Source organism: Ricinus communis, chromosome 9 (genome assembly GCF_019578655.1).
Source record: "Ricinus communis isolate WT05 ecotype wild-type chromosome 9, ASM1957865v1, whole genome shotgun sequence".
NCBI lineage: Eukaryota > Viridiplantae > Streptophyta > Magnoliopsida > Malpighiales > Euphorbiaceae > Ricinus > Ricinus communis.
Genome location: NC_063264.1, coordinates 1,379,189 through 1,396,603, shown reverse-complemented (window position 1 = coordinate 1,396,603; position 17,415 = coordinate 1,379,189). Strand labels below are relative to the sequence as shown.

Genomic DNA, 17,415 nt, shown 5'->3' with positions numbered 1-17,415 from the left:
GCTTAACTTTTCTTCTCCTGTCAGTGGATCGAATTGGAGCTCCATGGTAGAAACTTTAGACATTCTTATGAGGATTCTGCATTCTAATGGAAATTACATCGATCTGATCCAGTAAAAGTTTAAAAGAAAGATTTTTGAAAATAAAAAAGGATAACATTGACTTTAACATTCACAACCACACCAATGAGACTCTTTATTACTGCCAAATTTCAGTTTGGGCCAAGCAAAAGAAATACCATCTCCACCAAACTAATTGCATTGACTTCAAACGCAAACATAAAAATGAGACATTTTTCAGATTTAGGCATCAGGATTTGCCAAGAGGTAGCCTTCCACAGCCTTGAACAGACCCATGGACTTTTCTTTCCCAGCCTTGATATCCTCTTGTTTGAGCTCAAAATCACCAATTGTGTAGTACTTGCTGAGAGACTTGACGAGGCATCCTCCATCAGGAGTTGCCTCAAACTTAATCTCATTAGATATTTTTTCAAGTTTTCCAATCAACACATCTCCTTCAATCATCGTGTATGCATATGTTAAATTCTCCTTGTCTACGGAATCTGTCCTCTCCTTTGCATACTTGAATTGGCTAGCTGGAGAAAACAAAATCATGCATGCAGAGTTGGTTCAGTAGATAAAGAAGAGTGCTTCATTTCCTTGTTAACTCGGATTCAACTTTTATTATCACACTACAAGTGAACTTCTGAATATATAGTAATTGTGACTTACCATCGCCAAAGTTAATCTGCTTGATAGTTCCGGCACCTCCATCACCTTCAAGAATGTCAATACTCTTGATAGCCTGAGGCAAGATCTTTGCGATGAGGGTGTTGCCCTCAAGGACAAATGCCTTGAACATTTTGGCTGCTGGGATTGTTGTAGCAACCTCCATCTCGTAAGTCACAACAGCCATGATGATAGATTTTATGGAACCTGAAGTTTCAGAAACTATATATCAAAGAAAGAATACAGGAAATGGAAAGGAAGAGAATGTTTTAGACCGCTGATCTTTTTTCTGTCTTGAGGATGAAGGAATATGAGAACAAGAGGCATATTTATAGGTAAAGATTGTGCTGAAAAGAGTTGAATTAGTACAAATTTTTCAAGTTTACAAACTTAGATGACCAAGCAAATGCTTTTTATTTTTAAAGAACTAGAAAGAGAAATATTAAGATTCCAAATGGTGTCTTATGTACAGAGTCATTCCTGGACCAGATCATGGATATATAATAAATATTAGAAGAAAGAGACAAATATATGGATATTTAGATCAAGAAACTATTATCATGATTAATCAAGTGCTGGGTAAACTAGGACTCATATACATATATATACACACACACAATTTGAGGGTTAAAAGAACTAGGAACTTTTGACTTGAAGTGTTGCATATATAGCTATAATTGCTTGGACATGAGTACTTAACTAAGGATTGACTAAATTGTATGTATATTTAAAGAGAAACTTGGCAGTTTAAGACAAAATAAATTAGGGTTAGGGATGCCTAGCTAGCTACTGTATCGATCTGACCCAGTATGCTAATATTGATGAAAACATTTCAAAGAAGTCTTTGATGTTTTATAGAGCTTGACCTGCTCAACAATGGACGGTGGTGTAAGCTCATATTGTGCCATTGTTTTTTTTTCTTTTTCTTCTTTGTTATCAATTTTTTCATATTATTTTAAGCCAACCAGCTTAATAGATCCTATATCTAATGGTTCTATTTCACCTGTATTAATTCATCATTGAATTCTAGAGTAACTTTATATATTTACTGAAAAAAATTTATAAGAATCTAAATTAATTTATATAAAAAACTTTCTTTTATGAGAAATTTTTATAAAAATATTTTAATACGTAATTTTATATAAATTTGATCCAAATTTTATTATTTTTATTCAATAAATACATAAAAGTATTGAAAAGTGAATTTAACCGAGACATTCTAAAATTCATCTCAGTCATTTTAAGAAAATTTTGATAATAATGACCTATGCATACGCTAGATCGAGTTGAACATTTTTCTTTTTACATTCCGATTGTTTATGTAAAACAGTTTTTCATAAATATTAAGTGCAAAAATTAAACCTGAGATAACAAATTGGGAAGCACAATTTGAATATTAGGTTGTGCATCGTGCAATTTTGTCTTGTTTAGTTTGGGATCCTTGTATGAGGATTTGTTTCACAATAAATAAATTATTTATCCTGAATCAAATCTTAAAATTGAATTTCTATAATAAAGAGATTAGTGTCGTGGAGAGGAAAGAAGATTTTATTTCAAGCTTTCAATGCATTATACTCACATACTGAGGCTCTGATTAGAAATCCGATTAGTGAATCCACTTTTAAGAAGAAAAAAAATATTAAGTTTAATAATTGTTTCCTAAATAAAAACAACTAAATTAATTTTTTTTCTAAAAGCATATTTGATAAAAATAATTTATAAAAAATTATAAATATTTTCTTAGCGCTCAATAATTTAAATAATCCACACATTAATCGGTCAATATATAATTAGCTTACAAAATAATTCATGTTTTCATATTGGTTACCTTCTAATGTCATATAAGGTGATGGTCGTTCGACAATATATAATTATATGAAAAATGTAATTATTTAATGAACACCTTTGTATTAATGCACAATTCTAATAAATGAACACCCTTCATTGACTTCTTGTTGTTGTTAGTACTTAATAACATCCATATTCTTCTTCTTCTGTTGGCAAGTAGAGATAAAATACTCTCTATCAATAATCAATTAGAAAGAAGAGAATAAAGACAGAATTGCATACATATGAAATTGAACAAGCATACTTTTCTAATCAATTATTTCAGTATTTTATTACAATAATATTACTCTTCAATTAAATGGAAATAACATGCACCCGAATTTCACACCAATACAATTAAAATAATACTGCCAAGTTTCAGTTCTGGCCATACAAAAGAAACAACGTCTCCACCAACTTTCATCGATACTTCAAACACAAACATAAAAAATGAAACATTTTCAGATTCAGGCATCAGGATTTGCCAAGAGGTAGCCTTCCACAGCCTTGAACAGACCCATGGATTTTTCTTTCCCAGCCTTGATATCCTCTTGTTTGAGCTCAAAATCACCAATTGTGTAGTACTTGCTGAGAGACTTGATGAGGCATCCTCCATCAGGAGTTGCCTCAAACTTAATCTCATTAGATATCTTTTCAAGTTTTCCAATCAACACATCTCCTTCGATCATTGTGTATGCATATGTTAAATTCTCCTTGTCTACTGCATCTGTCCTCTCCTTTGCATACTTGAATTGGCTGGCTGAAGAATATATAATAAAATCATTGTTAGCAAGCTAATTATAAGCTAATCATCCCAAAATAACAAACAAACATTACAAATGAAATTTTTTAATGGGTTAACGAGGAGTTTGTTCAGCCGGTAAGGAATAGTACACTTGTTTATCAACATTAAATTAAAATTCTGACTGCATAAGGCCTTAAAAGTAAAAATATATAGTGTTAACTTACCATCCCCAAAGTTAATTTGCTTGATAGTTCCAGCACCACCATCTCCTTCAAGAATGTCAATACTCTTGATAGCCTGAGGCAAGATCCTTGCAATGAGGGTGTTTCCCTCAAGGACAAAGGCCTTGAACATCTTGGCTGCTGGGATTGTTGTAGCAACCTCCATTTCATAAGTCACAACACCCATGATGATAGATTTCTGTAGAACCTGAAGTTTTAAATACTATATATCAAAGAAAGAAAGATAGGAAATGTAAAGGAGGATGTTTTAGAGACTGCAGATTTTCCTTGGCTTTGGAGTGAAGAAATATGAGAGCAAGAGGTGCTATTTATAGGTAAAGATTGTGCCGGAAAAGAGTTGAATTAGTATGCACATTTTCTTTTGTACTTTTATAGAATTAAAAGCATTACATTTAGGTTCCAAAAGGTGTCTGATACACAGCATCACCATCTAAATAAACTTATGGATAACTTAACAATAGAAATAGACAAACATATGGATATGCAGATGAAAGAAATTATCATCAAGTAATCAAGAAAATTAAATTAAAATTGGCATAGGCAACCCTTATTACTATTCTAAGAACACACCTTCTACTCAATCGATACATTCAGATTTTGTTTTCTTTATCTTTTTAAGTGCTGATCAGTGGAAATTAATCTCACGGGAAGCTACTCAACGGGTCTGACTCGGTATGCTCTACTTATTAGAGGCCCACCCTTGCATCAAAGTCATTGGTTTATAGTGAACTTGACTTGCTCAACAAAATATGAAGGTGGTGTATTTTTTTTATGGTTTTCTATCGTTTTCCTCTCAATTATTTATAAGTAAACTAGCTCAAACTAAACCTGCCCTTTTTATTATTATTATGGGTCAGACCTCAGCTAAATCCAAATGCTTATTTTGTTCCTTTTTTTTTTTTGTTTTTTTGGGTTAGAAATGAAAAAGTAAAATCTACACTGTAATTGCTTGATGACAGCAATTACAGTGCATGCAAACACATTTCCACGTTCATTGGCTCTCTATTTATGATTTAGATTGCACAACTTTGCCTGTCCTACAAGTGGATTAATTGTTGGTAGAAACTTAAAGCATTTTAATGAGGATTATCTTATCATAATGTCATACTGAACCAAATTTTAGTCAGCTACATTAATATTTTATGCTATGTTTTGGTGTTTAAAAAAGAAAAAAGTCATTTTGTTAGAGAGTTTCAACAATATAAATGTGTGTCATCACAATCTCTTTTCTAAATTAAAATCCTTTTGTGTCTAAGTTAAACATAAAAAGTCATGTTTATATAGTTTTGATTATTGGTTCAAAATCAATAGTTGAAATTTATTTTTTTATAAAAAATTACTTACTTTTAGACTTATAATTTAAAATTTTAATAGAATCTCAACCGTTTTATTTTAAATTAAAAATATAAATTGCAAACATAATTTATTATGTTAAACTTAAACATGAGAAGATCTCAATATCTCGTCTTCCTATTTTATTACCTTGCAAAGTTGCAATATTATATGAGGTGGTGCTAGTCAACAACATATTGAAAAGAAAAAAAAAATGAATTTATTTTAATTCAGGCACCAACATTTTGGAAATCTTATTGTTTATTGACTCATCTAATTTTAATATTTTTTTGGACAATTGACTCATCTAATTCCATCATAAGAAATTTAATAGTTAGTACTCTTTTTCTTTGTACTTAAGGATAGGAGCTTTTAAAAAATGGGCAGCTATTAGCTAACTTATGTTGACCACCGGCCTCTTGCTTGTATTCATCACTTGTCTTGTATGGGATTTTAGGTTATATAATAATTTTTTTTGTCTAATTACTAATTAAATTTTATATTTTTAATAATTTTATCTAATTATTTTAAAATTTTAAAATAAATATTTATACTTTTAATTTATTTTCAAAATATTTTTGGATAATAATTTTTAAAACTTTACAATGAAAGAGAATGATATAGCCAGTCAATTCTGCTTGCTAACATTAAAAATTAGTGAGTAAATAAAAAATGTGTTACATTAGATGTAAAATATGTGAAAGAATGCACATATGCGAGATTTTTTATAGTCCTAATATTAAGTTTAGGATAAACTTTTTTGTTGATTCATAATTATTATTCTTTTAGTAATCACAATCGACTTTCCATATTTTTTTTTTATCGTGAAATTTTAAAAATTATCATCATAAAATATTTTTAAAAAATAATTAAAAGAGTGAGTACTTTTTTTAAAATTTTAAAATAATTTATAGTTAGGAATTTTGGTAATATATATAATCTTAAATGATGTAGCTTTTGTTTGTCTTAAGGGTTATAAAAATTAATTGATAATTGTAGCAGATAATAGGCATGTATATGGTTGGACCTCTTCATTTTATGACCAATCCCATTTATTTAATGGGAGTATTTGATCTAAGCCCGTTTGTGACACACTAGCATGACTCTTTTGAATAATTTAGGTAGAGGAAGCAAAACTAAACTGAAAAATTAAATACATAACAATAATAAACTGAGTTAATCAATTTGATTCAGCTAATATTGCGAATGTGTTGTATTATGGTTTAAAAGATTACAAACGGAATAAAAAATTTAGTTTGGATTTTTTTTTATAAAAAAAGAAATTTGATATTTTAATATTTTAATAGTGTTTTATGTTATTCTAGTAATTTATTTTTCTTGAGATTTATGTAAGATGTGAATATATTTTTAAAATAAATATTTTATAAATATAAATTAATTATAATCTAATATAAAGGATTTCAAAATCGAAAAAATCTAATCATTCGGTTCTATTAACTTTTGGAGTTCAACATAATTCAATTTAATTTTTTTTTTAAATCACTTGATATCTATTGAGGCAATATAGATATGGCCATAATAATTGAATTGGAATCAACAAAAAGTATAAACTAAAAGAGTAATGAGCATATTCTCCTAATACAACAAAACAAAACCAAACCACACATTGAAAATGAAAATGAAGTTGAATTTGGGCTCTCTTTTCCTATTGTACTGAACCAAATCCACCATGAAACACATCCTTAACCTTAGCCATAACTAACCACTCACAAACACTAACCCAAGAGAAGAACACATTGACTTCAATCAACAACTAAAATAACCCAAATGTAAATTTAGAAAAATCCAGAGGGGCAATATGGTACCAAAATCCAAAACATAAAACACAAGACTCCTTTCGAATAGCCACATCTTTCTCAACAGTAGCACATATTATAACTTTCTGGATTCTTCTCATCTCCTTTTTGCCCTTAGGTTCACACCCACACAAAAATACCCACAAAGAAAAAACATAAAAATCTGGCTAAAGGAAAGCACAATATAAACCAACACACCCCATTTCACTTGCCCATTTGCCCACAACACATAAACACTTCTAATCACACAGAGACTTTGAAAAGAAATAATAATAAGATAATTCAAACAAGGGAGAAGAGAGAGACTTTTGTTTGTGTGTATATATTACATGTAAAAAAACCTATCTTTTTGTAAATCAATAAAACAAACCCTCTTTAAGAACCAGCAAAACTGATAATCTCGCATCCAATTTGAAATCTTTTGGTTGAATTCTTTGTGGGTTTTTAATACAATGTCAGGCTCCGGTGGCGTTTCGATTGCCCGAACCCGTGGTGAGAATCGGTTTTATGTGTCTCCGGGTATGCGACAAAAGCAGCAGCAGCAACAGCAGCAGCAGCAACAGAAGCCGCAGCAACAGAGGCCGTTGATTTCAAAGAGTTGTATGGTGGAGGTGGAGAAAAGGGGAGAGTCCGATCAATGTGGGTCTTCTTCTTCATCGGTGTCGAATTGTTCCGTTTCGGGTCGGGTAGGGATTGAAGGAAATTCAACTAATTTAGATCGTTTCTTGGAGTATACTACTCCTGTTGTTCCTGCTCAATATTTGCCTAAGGTAATTAAATTCAAGATTATAACTTTTTGTGATTCGTGATTATTTCCATTTATTTGTAGGGTTTTTTTTTGTGTATGTGTTTTGTTTTCTTGGATTTCAATATCTTATTTTGGGTTACTGTTACAGTGAGTATTCAATTATGGAAATTAGGGTTTCAAAGTTCAAGTCTTTATTGATTTAAATTGTTGCCTTAAATGGGTCTATATGCAGTCACTAGCAGAACTGATTGGGTTTCTCTTCTTTAATATTTGTAAAGAACTTGTTGTTTTCACTATCTTTTGTTGATTTGAGAATTCTTGGCATTTACGTGGTGCAATTGGTGGATTTACAGACAAGTGTTAGAGGATGGAGAAATCACGAAACTGAGCATCAGCCCTACTTTGTGCTGGGGGATTTATGGGAATCTTTTAAAGAGTGGAGTGCATATGGAGCTGGTGTTCCCCTTCTGTTAAATGGAAGTGAAACTGTCATGCAGTATTATGTTCCCTATTTGTCTGGCATTCAGTTATATATAGACCCAGCAAGACCTTCCCCAAGATTAAGGTGAGTCATTGTCTTCTTGACTCTTGCTTTGTCATGTTTTTTTTTGTTCATGAATATTTCTATTTCTAATTGGTTTTTTGGGACATAAGTTGATTGATTGATGTAAATCTGGTACATTTTCTGACCAATGTTTATCTGCTCTTCACTCTTGAATCCATATTGTTTGCTATAAGCATTTAAGCAGTTGATTAATATACTAGTTTACTTTTTCGATTAGTTTGCTAAAGTTGCTAGTTGTGGTAATCTGTTTTTTTATTATTATCTGTTGCTGCATGCTTTGACCCTCTAATCATAAACGAGGAGTGATGTATAACATTATGTGGCAACTCTTGTATTGATAGTGTAGAAGATTTTATGAGTAGCAAGCTGTGCTGAAGGTGCCTGTATCGCATTACTACAAGTTTACTTCATATCCACAGAGTCTGTCTGAAAGTACCTTTTATTCTCGAGTTCTATCATTGTCGATTCTGATGTTAGGTCCAATCTACATGAGTTTCAGTCTCTACTTCTGCCTTTTTGTCAGTGATGATATGAGAAATTTATAATAGATGGAACACGAGATTGGCAGAATTTATTGGTTGTAACTGATTGGGGATGTGCTGATTTCTGTCTACCTCTTGTGTAGTTAATTTTCTGCTCGGCTTGTACAGTTAAATAATTTTTATATAATACTCCGTCAAATAAAATAGAAGTTTGTGTTGACTTGGATCCCTCCATCCCATGGTCGGATGCCTTCCATTCTTAGGCGTCCCAAGTCTCATCCTCGTTTCTTGGGGGGCCTAGCTGTGCTTATGCGACACCTGAATTCCAGAGTGTTACCACTTTTTCCTGGTTTAGATTGTGGTTGTGCCACAGTTTCTTCCTCCTGCTGAGGGTTTCTGGTTTTGTTGCATGTAGTAAAACTGCAGAGGCAAGCATAACTAGCTTCTTGTAGTGATCCATATTGCATTCATGCTTGAAGATTAGTCAAACAATAGGATTTTATAATTTTTCTTTAAAGTCTTAGAACAGGCTGACTGACTTTCTTGTAGCTTCCTTGACTTTGAAATTAATATCATTCTTGATTTTCTTGGAAAACCTTGATGTTTCTCTCATACAAGTAGCTTGATTTGGCCTTCCTAACAGAAGAAATGGTCATTTATCATGTCACTGTGTTTTTTTTTTTTATTTCTTTACCAATATATGTTAATGTGCATGATGGATTACATTGTCATTGCTGCTATCTTTTGACAGGAGGCCTGGTGAGGAAAGTGATGCCGAGTCATCTAGGGACTCTAGTACTGATGGTAGCAGTGACTATGGAGCGGAGAGAGGAGTAAATGGCGTATGGGGGCCTCAGACCCAGAACAATATTACAGATGCAAATATTCAGAGCTTGAATAGACTTTCACTGAGAAATAAACACTCGAGAGGTTCTTCCAGTGATGAGTATGAGATTTCCAACCCTCCAGGTCGTCTTGTTTTTGAATACATGGAGCATGCTTCTCCATTTACTCGTGAGCCTTTGGCTGACAAGGTAAGTTTATAATCTCTATGAGACTTGTTCTGGGGTCTGTCATGGTCTTTTCCTGTTGTATTACTCCCCATTATAACTAACCATAGTAACTGTACGCTCTACAGATTTCAGCTCTTACGTGCAACTTTCCTGGACTCAAGACATTTAGGAGCTGTGACCTGTTGCCCTCAAGTTGGATTTCTGTGGCCTGGTATCCCATATATAGGATCCCCATGGGTCCAACACTACAGAATCTGGATGCCTGCTTTCTAACCTTTCATTCTTTATCAACTCCCTTTCAGAGTACATCTTCTTCTCCTTCTCTGCATAATAACGAAAATTTGCTAAGATTTCTGGCCATAGTCTTATGGGTTTGACGGGTTTGTTTTGGACAGGTCTGAACACTGATTGGTTGCACTTTAATGGTTCTAGTGGTAGGGAGGTTTCATGTGCAGACATGCCAGTCAAGCTACCTCTGGCTACATTTGGCCTTGCTTCCTACAAGTTTAAAGTTTCATTCTGGAATCCGAACGGAGCTTATGAATGTCAAAAAGTCAATTCGCTGTTGCGAGCTGCTGACAACTGGCTTAGGCTTTTGCAAGTATACCATCCTGATTATATGTTCTTTGCCTCCCACAATTCAAACTGGAGATGATTGGAAGTTCAGCGCACCAGATATAAACATAAAATTTGGATTGGAGGGGATGGGTGTATGGGCATTAGCTTATTAGGGTTGTTTTTGTAACTTTATGGAGCAGCGCGTTATGATTGATTCTCATCCTAAAGTTTATGTAGCCGAACCAAATAGCCCATGGACTGATCTGGTGTTGGCTTTTATGCGAGGTGTTGCGTGTTGGGGGATAATTTTTTTGGAGAAGCTTTGTGATTGGTAGTCATTATGATGGTGTTTGGTTGGGTCTCTATGGACAGTTTTCCTGCCCTGAGAAACTTTCTCTTGCTGGTTGCTACAATAGAACCTTTTAATAAGTCTGCCGGATGGTGATGAAAAAGAAAAATTAGTGATTTTTGTATATACTTTGTGATCCTAGTAGGGTCATCATGCTTGTACTAACAGTTTGTTTCTAATAGGAACTTGTTTTGATATCTCAGTTGTTATAACCACTGAAATGAAAATGGTTGTTTTTGTAATATGATGTTGTTAATGCTGCCTTGTACCACTTAATTTTATGTCTCAGCTCAGCTGCCTGCTTTGGCAACTACTGAAACGAAATGAAAATTTGTTTTTAAGGTCGTCATGATCAGTTAAAGAAATAATTTTTTCTTTTTCCTTTTTATGTTTCCATGTACAACTCTTAACTGAAATGAAACTCGATTGTTTCTTCCTGCTTCATGCATGATTACTATCAGTCCAGAAGGGGAACAAAAGAAAAGAAAAGAATAGACAGTGTGAGATGGTTTGTTGGTCATAGATGGAAACCAATTATTATACGTCTTCTATCGTTCAGGAGTAGGAGTTTCATTACCCTCCAGTTCCTCATTCTTTCTCTGCATTAAAAAAAGAAACATGCAAAACGATTTGGGTCAGATTACTTTAACTTTTTTGTTTTTATAACAATCTTTCATCCATCCGGTGGAAAAAGCCATCCAACTAAAATTCACAACAGAACCCCTTCTGCCTCGCTTTGAGTGCAAAATAAATCATCTTCATTTTTGGTTTTGGTTCAGTTCCAACTCAGAAAACAGTAAGAGTAGTAGACTAGAAATAAGTTCTTCCATCTTTCCATTATACGCATAAATTATAATAAATACAGCGATAATACAAAGTTCACCTGACCCTAGCTAATTATCACTTGTCAATCAAAAGCATTTTTCCTCTTCAATTTGCTCTCATTCCTACTATATCATATTAACAAGTCCACATTTACCCCCCTCTACACTCATAGCTCATCGTCAAGAATAGTAGACATCAATAGCCCCTGGACAAACCTGCACCTCCGCGACTTCTCCTCTTGGTCCTTGTCTGATAGCAGTGATTGTTGGACATTTCTGCCACCCATTAAACCTCGTGTTAGAAATTTTCAACAAAGACCCAAAAATTGAATGTTCATGAATGCAACTATGACAATTCTAGCCCAACAGCATAACCTTATTCCTGAAGCTAACAGGATATTTGACACACACCTCAACTCTTATTCTCATCAAAAGTTATTAATCAAGTCTATGAACCTACAGGGTACCTAGGATCAATAATTAACATCAACTACAGAATTCACTTCCTCAGCCAGTCTCCAAATCTTAAGAAGTTCTTTTTTATCACAAAGAACTCAAAAGACAAGCAGCTATTAGTAATCTCTCTGACCTATAAAATCAAGTGTTCAGAGGGTACAAAACCCACTTTATGGCACTCGTATCCCATTATCTCAAACAAATTCTACCTCATTAAAGACAGTGAGATGCACTTCTAGTAGATGTATTCAGTGAACACAAATTTAAAAAAGGATAAAGTGTTGGTACCTTTCTCGAGACTCTTCATTTGTGCTCCCCTGTACTGAGACTGCTTCAACTGATGAAAGAGGCTGTACGCTCAGAGGTTCATCAGGAGTAGACGGATTAAATATAAAAGATGAAAGCAAGGGATCAGGTTCTGCATTCGAGGAAGACACAAAGCATGAAGAACCACCAAGAAGGGATTGTAAACTTCCTTCTCGCAGCTCTTTTCTCAATAGGGAGAATGCTGAGTTAGAGCTCCCCTTACGCAATCTCCTTCTCCGCTGCACGTAATACCAAGTCAAGGAACATAAAGACTCCCATTGAAAGGAGATGACAAATGAGCAACTAAAACAAAATAGCAGAGGCTAGATGGCTTCTGGTTCTAGAGATATAACCAACATGCAAATGAAGAGTAGGGAAGACATCAGCAATTTAAATTAAAATCAATATAAACGAGACTGCAGTTCGGCTATATCCTAAACTTCAAGAGTCTCCTATGTAACAAAAAAGAAAAAGTAAAATAAATAGAATAAAATTTCTAAGTATATACCATAAATGAAAAGCTAAAACCATGTAAGCACCCGTAGCTTCATACAACAAAAGGATCAAAAACTTGAAGAAAAAGAAAGTAAAGCCTCAAAGGATATCTTAAAGAAGTTCCCATGTTGCATAGTAATATGACCAACAATGTCCATTCCCACCCGTTTAGCGCAAACTGGGCACACCTGAAACAAATAATTTGAGCAACAGCAACTTAGCAAACCGATCAATAGACAGTACCTAAAATCAGTTGGACAAACAACTAACCGTCAAACTAGACAATCATTAAGCACGAAAAGGAAAAAAAAAAAAATGTGTGTCTAGTCAGAGTAATGAACCCTAAATTAGGGACAGCACCACCAGTTTAACATTTTCTAAATTTCGTTACCATCAATCACTAAATTCTATCTTCTCTAAGAAGTTCAATTGTTGCACATTGCCACCGAAAGAAAGGAAAAAAGAAAAAGCAATTCAAAGTATAATTTTCCAATGATTAAAGAAAATGAACACCTAAATTACTGAAAAAGACCAAATATTTAAAGTACCCAAAAAAAATACTAAATTTTGAACAAGTAAAAAAGAAATCAAGAAATAATAAATACCCCATTTTTAGCTTCAAGAGGATGCTCTTCATCGATATGACAACAAAGTCCAACAACGTCAAAATCCTCAGCGCAAAACGGACACAGAAACTCCGCTTTCAAATCCTCTTCTATTATTACTTCAGTTTCCTCGTACAGATCTATTAAATAAATTAAAAAACCAAATAGAAATCAATAAAAACATCAGATTTCTTGTTGAAAGTGGGGGCATTTTTGGAAGAAAAAAAATTAAAAGAGAGTTAAATCAAAAACTGAACCAGATCGAGAATGATAACGTCTTGAAGAAGTCGTTGAAAGGCGAGAACTCCATGAATCAGAAGCCATTCCGTTTTCGATTAATTAACTTTTACAAAACAAATGCTTTCAATATTTTTGCTCGAATGTGCAAGAAGGGGAGGGCAATTATGCAATTCTATTGAAATTATAGATTTATAATTACGATGGTGATGATGATGATGATGGTTAAATTGATATAATTAAAAGAGACAAATAAAACCCTAAGGAGTTAGAAAGATGGAAGACACAATAGATAAATTTGGGAGAGAGAAACGAAAGAGGAAATTGAGAGAGAGAGAGAGAGCAGATACAAACTCTTCTCTACCAAACTCCTGAATACGTGTTTGCAGTTAGTTTTTTCTCTTTTTTGTTTTTTCTCTTTTACTTGTTTTTCTTTTGCAAAAATGGGCTTTGATTTTTCCTTAATTGCAGAAATGACTTTCCTCGTCAACCTTCAACGTTGCTACATCCAAACCCGAAGACCAAAAAGTAAATCCCTGTGGAATCTTCACGTCATGTGTACGGAATTTACTTAAATAAGATAATGACAACTCCTCAATAACAAAATGCTCTCATAGCTCAGTTGGTTAGAGCACCCGTTTAGTAAGCGGGAGGTCTTGAGTTCGACTCTCAATGAGAGCACTGTTTCTTTCTCTTGTTTTTAAGTCCATTTGTCATTATGACAGTCTGGAGATGCAAATGAGGTGGGTTTACGTATTTTCACTATCATAGCTAACTGGAGCCATCAGATGCAATGCCCCTATCACCATTTATTTCATGATTCCATTCAAGAAAGCTACCAAATTGGCCTCTGTCTTGATGTATTGAGCCTGCAATAAAATGTTTCTCATATTCTATACGGGGCTACTGAAAAACATAAACTGCAGAGAATGCCATGCCAACCATTAATATCTGTAGAATATTATTAAGGTAATAGATCAGAACCAGAGGAGATTACGGAGTATCAAACAAAGGCGATATTTTGGGATAATTACAAACCATACAAACAACTTATGTCGCACAAATGGACATTTATAGTACCCATTGAAGGGTTTTGCTAGCTTCGCAGCTTCTTTTTCTGCTTCAACTTAACCTTCTCCAAGTCTTTGAAAGATCTCCATCTCCAAAAGGCCAGTGACAGTGATTTTCAGTTAAAAAGCCATTCTCTCAAGTATTGATGTCAGTAAGTTCACTTATGTTATGGCTTTACGAGCTTAACCTACTAATGGAATTTCATAGTATTCGGGAAAAGCTCTGACAGATTTTCCTGAAGGAAGCTTTAATGCTGTTGGCAGAAATTAAATGTTACACAAGAACAAAGAGTTGTAAAGTGGAGCGCAGGGAGAGAAGAAGGGAAGCATTCTCTAACCATTAGATGGTATCAACTCATGCACCACAGGAAGTGTGTCGAGAAACAGCCACTCTGATGATATAGCAATTCAGCAGCTCCTGAATTCCTGGCTTAGAGAAGGAAAATCAAAGCACCTGCCATTATGAGCAACCAATATGGCAGCCCTCCAGGTATTTGAGGACTTCTAACATATTTCTTGAGGATTGGAATCAGGCCTTGCATCCTGCAGAACTAATTCCTACGGATAATTCAACCCTTCCCCCACATTTGTTAATCAGCCAGCAAATATCTGTAAGTAATTCATATCAGATACAAATTTTAAAAAATTTGCTGTCTTCCTATGTTCATGCCATGCCTAAACTAATGAATTAGCCTAGACTGGTCAAATGGCAAACTAAAGTTTTAAAACATATCCCAAATCATATCATTTTTCAAGAATGGCAGTGCACCTATTAAAACAAACCATGTTCCTTCAACAAAATTGAGCATTCAATATCCATCAGATATTAATTAGGTCCTCTCTAACTGATAATCACTTACATTAACAATTCAACTAAAAGTATTTCAATAAAGCATAGCGTACCTTGGAATATGTGGATGATTTACCATGTCAGTTGTAATATTGTGGAAGTCTGAATTTCGAACATCTTCCTCAGGAATAACTACAGTTTGATAACAAAAATTTTCTCCTTCTGAAAATCTCTAACCGCAATATCAATTATCTGCGCCCTCTTTCGACACAATCCATTGGTTTCAACGTCCATAATAAAGAATTCTGCAAGGTTCTTTAGATTTTGGATTCTAAGGATCCTTTCTTCAGCATCATCAAACTGGTTGCTTCTTAAGCTGCATGAAATTGATTTACTTAAAAGTTTCGTTAACCATTTTTTGCCATGCTACACCGCTTGCTCTTTGTCCAGTCCTAGTTGATAGAGACCTTACCGTATGCAAAATCTGTAACAAAAATCATTAATTTGTCAAGCTTTTCCTATAGATATTATCCATTAGTAAAGAATAAAGCGACCGTCGCAATATAGAAAACAGATGAGTTCGGTTAAAATCAAGAATTGAACTCGAGTTGCAGCGTAGTTAATTCACATACAAATTCTCGCACTAAACAATGTAAGAGCTCACCAAGTGTTTGCAGATATGCCAGAAAAAAAGTTTACCTCGTTAACTGTATCTTAAATGAAACAGCAAAAACAAGATAATGTGATAAAAGGAGCTCCTGCTAGTGCCTAACTTGGTTTATGAAAACTAACTTCGCACTAGAAACAGCGCGCGCGCCGTTATGAGACAGTAGTTTTGGGAGGAAAATATATTATTTTTCTCTCTCTTTTTTGGTATTTTTCTTTTAAATATATTATAGTTATAATTATCCTTCTTTGAGAAATATAATAGTTAGAGTGTTGTGAAAAGCCTTACAGCCTTTGAATCAAATAGTTTTAACCCTAGACATTCTGATATTTTAGAAAATTACTATTTTTCTTATTAAAAATAATAAAATGACAAATTTATTATGAATTATTTGGACATGTTAGTTTTTGTATAAATTATTTTTGTTGTGAAAACGAATTATCCACTAAAATTACGAATTTTTTTATTCATTATCTTGTATAATTATATCGTTATACATTTAATGTTGCAATTTAGATAACAATTAAAAAAAATACTTAAAACCCAATTAATAGTTATTCTTTTTTTTTTTCTACAAGTGGACATAAATAATAAATTGTTATATTTCTCTTCCTTGATGTTCTTATTGCAAATTTATTTTAAAAGGTTACGTCCTCTAACTATAGTTAATTAAATGAGATGTTTATGTACATTCTTACTAAAAATAGGTGTCATTAAGATATGATAATAACATTTTCTCCAAAAACACATGAAACTAATATGTAATAAGGTTAAGATAGCAAGGGAAATATACACTAATAGATGAGGAGTCGTTCAAAATCCCGTTGCCTTGGCAGAAAAAGAAGTAAAAATCAAGATACCACTTATGTAGCTCCATGTGCAATTAATTAGATGTCTCATGTAAAGCAACAGCTATGCTGTTGTTGCCGTTTGCACAAGATATAGTTTCAGTAGTCCAACAAATAAAAATTATGAAATTTTGTATATAATAGTCCAAATTATTGATTCTTTAGAAGGACCAAAGTGCATATATTCATGCATTTTGATGGAACAATATGTATACTTTATATCTTTTTCAATTGCATGATTTGCCCTTTTCCCCATAAATCCATGGGCAAATACAAATCCAATGGGATGAAGCTTTTTGTATGTATGCATGTTCTGAGTTTTAAGTTTTCAAAGGCTATCATCATTGTAAACATACCATGTGGTAACCTAATTTTCAATCATCCACATTCAGAGGACATTGCACGGAACAACACACAACAACTGCAATTCATCCATCCAAAATTATACACATGCACCCAATTTTAGCCAACCCGATCGAGCGAGTCATGATTCCTCAATTTTTATGACTAATTTCCTTTTAGCCACTAACCAGCATTTTTAAGACATTCTATATAAATATTTAAGTCTTATTTTAGTTGAATTTTTTTTTATTTAGCTCCGAAAATAGTACCGTAATTGAATTATGTTTCATGTTAGCTATAGCTCTATAAATATTCCATGCGAACAAAGAAATCAATATGAATTCGACAAATAAAAATTGCTATTGATGATC

At 33.4% G+C, this 17,415-nt stretch overlaps 4 protein-coding genes, 1 long non-coding RNA gene and 1 other non-coding gene across 7 annotated transcripts; 2 read left to right on the top strand and 4 right to left on the bottom strand.

Annotated features, from left to right (window-relative positions):
- Nucleotides 1–161: 161 nt before the first annotated feature.
- On the bottom strand, nucleotides 162–1,048 carry LOC8275587 (major allergen Pru ar 1). Its single transcript, XM_002519124.4, has 2 exons — nucleotides 730–1,048; nucleotides 162–593 (listed from the first exon to the last, which is right to left on the bottom strand). Exons 1-2 carry the CDS (start codon nucleotides 911–913, stop codon nucleotides 301–303), a joined length of 477 nt encoding a protein of 158 aa, XP_002519170.1. The 5' UTR covers nucleotides 914–1,048; the 3' UTR covers nucleotides 162–300.
- Nucleotides 1,049–2,804: 1,756 nt separating this feature from the next.
- Nucleotides 2,805–3,840, bottom strand: LOC8275588 (major allergen Pru ar 1). Its single transcript, XM_002519125.4, has 2 exons — nucleotides 3,523–3,840; nucleotides 2,805–3,313 (listed from the first exon to the last, which is right to left on the bottom strand). Exons 1-2 carry the CDS (start codon nucleotides 3,704–3,706, stop codon nucleotides 3,021–3,023), a joined length of 477 nt encoding a protein of 158 aa, XP_002519171.1. The 5' UTR covers nucleotides 3,707–3,840; the 3' UTR covers nucleotides 2,805–3,020.
- Nucleotides 3,841–6,721: 2,881 nt separating this feature from the next.
- On the top strand, nucleotides 6,722–10,601 carry LOC8275589. The gene is made up of 5 exons (XM_002519126.4): nucleotides 6,722–7,459; nucleotides 7,791–8,002; nucleotides 9,236–9,518; nucleotides 9,623–9,800; nucleotides 9,893–10,601. The coding sequence occupies exons 1-5, from the start codon at nucleotides 7,142–7,144 to the stop codon at nucleotides 10,150–10,152; spliced, it is 1,251 nt and encodes a 416-aa protein (XP_002519172.1). The 5' UTR covers nucleotides 6,722–7,141; the 3' UTR covers nucleotides 10,153–10,601.
- Nucleotides 10,602–11,215: 614 nt separating this feature from the next.
- On the bottom strand, nucleotides 11,216–13,713 carry LOC8275590 (protein DEHYDRATION-INDUCED 19 homolog 4). Its single transcript, XM_015719178.3, has 5 exons — nucleotides 13,348–13,713; nucleotides 13,091–13,230; nucleotides 12,596–12,673; nucleotides 11,973–12,235; nucleotides 11,216–11,504 (listed from the first exon to the last, which is right to left on the bottom strand). The coding sequence occupies exons 1-5, from the start codon at nucleotides 13,412–13,414 to the stop codon at nucleotides 11,396–11,398; spliced, it is 657 nt and encodes a 218-aa protein (XP_015574664.1). The 5' UTR covers nucleotides 13,415–13,713; the 3' UTR covers nucleotides 11,216–11,395.
- A 221-nt stretch (nucleotides 13,714–13,934) lies between these two features.
- TRNAT-AGU lies at nucleotides 13,935–14,008 on the top strand. Its single transcript has one exon. It is a non-coding gene; the product is annotated as a tRNA-Thr (tRNA).
- A 249-nt stretch (nucleotides 14,009–14,257) lies between these two features.
- Nucleotides 14,258–16,000, bottom strand: LOC107261249. Of its 2 annotated transcripts, none has more exons than XR_003079093.2 (3): nucleotides 15,887–16,000; nucleotides 15,301–15,671; nucleotides 14,258–15,006 (listed from the first exon to the last, which is right to left on the bottom strand). It is a non-coding gene; the product is annotated as an uncharacterized LOC107261249 (long non-coding RNA). The 2 variants fall into 2 exon arrangements; XR_007217295.1 differs by having other exon boundaries at nucleotides 15,852–15,925.
- Nucleotides 16,001–17,415: the final 1,415 nt, after the last annotated feature.

Coding starts and splice junctions, on each gene's coding strand:
- LOC8275587 (XM_002519124.4), bottom strand. CDS start 913: ATGGCTGTTGTGACTTACGAGATGGAGGTTGCTACAACAATCCCAGCA. Junction 594..729: donor GCAGATTAACTTTGGCGATG/GTAAGTCACAAT, acceptor TGTTTTCTCCAG/CTAGCCAATTCAAGTATGCA.
- LOC8275588 (XM_002519125.4), bottom strand. CDS start 3,706: ATGGGTGTTGTGACTTATGAAATGGAGGTTGCTACAACAATCCCAGCA. Junction 3,314..3,522: donor GCAAATTAACTTTGGGGATG/GTAAGTTAACAC, acceptor TATATTCTTCAG/CCAGCCAATTCAAGTATGCA.
- LOC8275589 (XM_002519126.4), top strand. CDS start 7,142: ATGTCAGGCTCCGGTGGCGTTTCGATTGCCCGAACCCGTGGTGAGAAT. Junction 8,003..9,235: donor AGACCTTCCCCAAGATTAAG/GTGAGTCATTGT, acceptor ATCTTTTGACAG/GAGGCCTGGTGAGGAAAGTG. Junction 9,801..9,892: donor TTTATCAACTCCCTTTCAGA/GTACATCTTCTT, acceptor TGTTTTGGACAG/GTCTGAACACTGATTGGTTG.
- LOC8275590 (XM_015719178.3), bottom strand. CDS start 13,414: ATGGCTTCTGATTCATGGAGTTCTCGCCTTTCAACGACTTCTTCAAGA. Junction 13,231..13,347: donor ACGTTATCATTCTCGATCTG/GTTCAGTTTTTG, acceptor TTTATTTAATAG/ATCTGTACGAGGAAACTGAA. Junction 11,505..11,972: donor AATGAAGAGTCTCGAGAAAG/GTACCAACACTT, acceptor AATGGGTGGCAG/AAATGTCCAACAATCACTGC.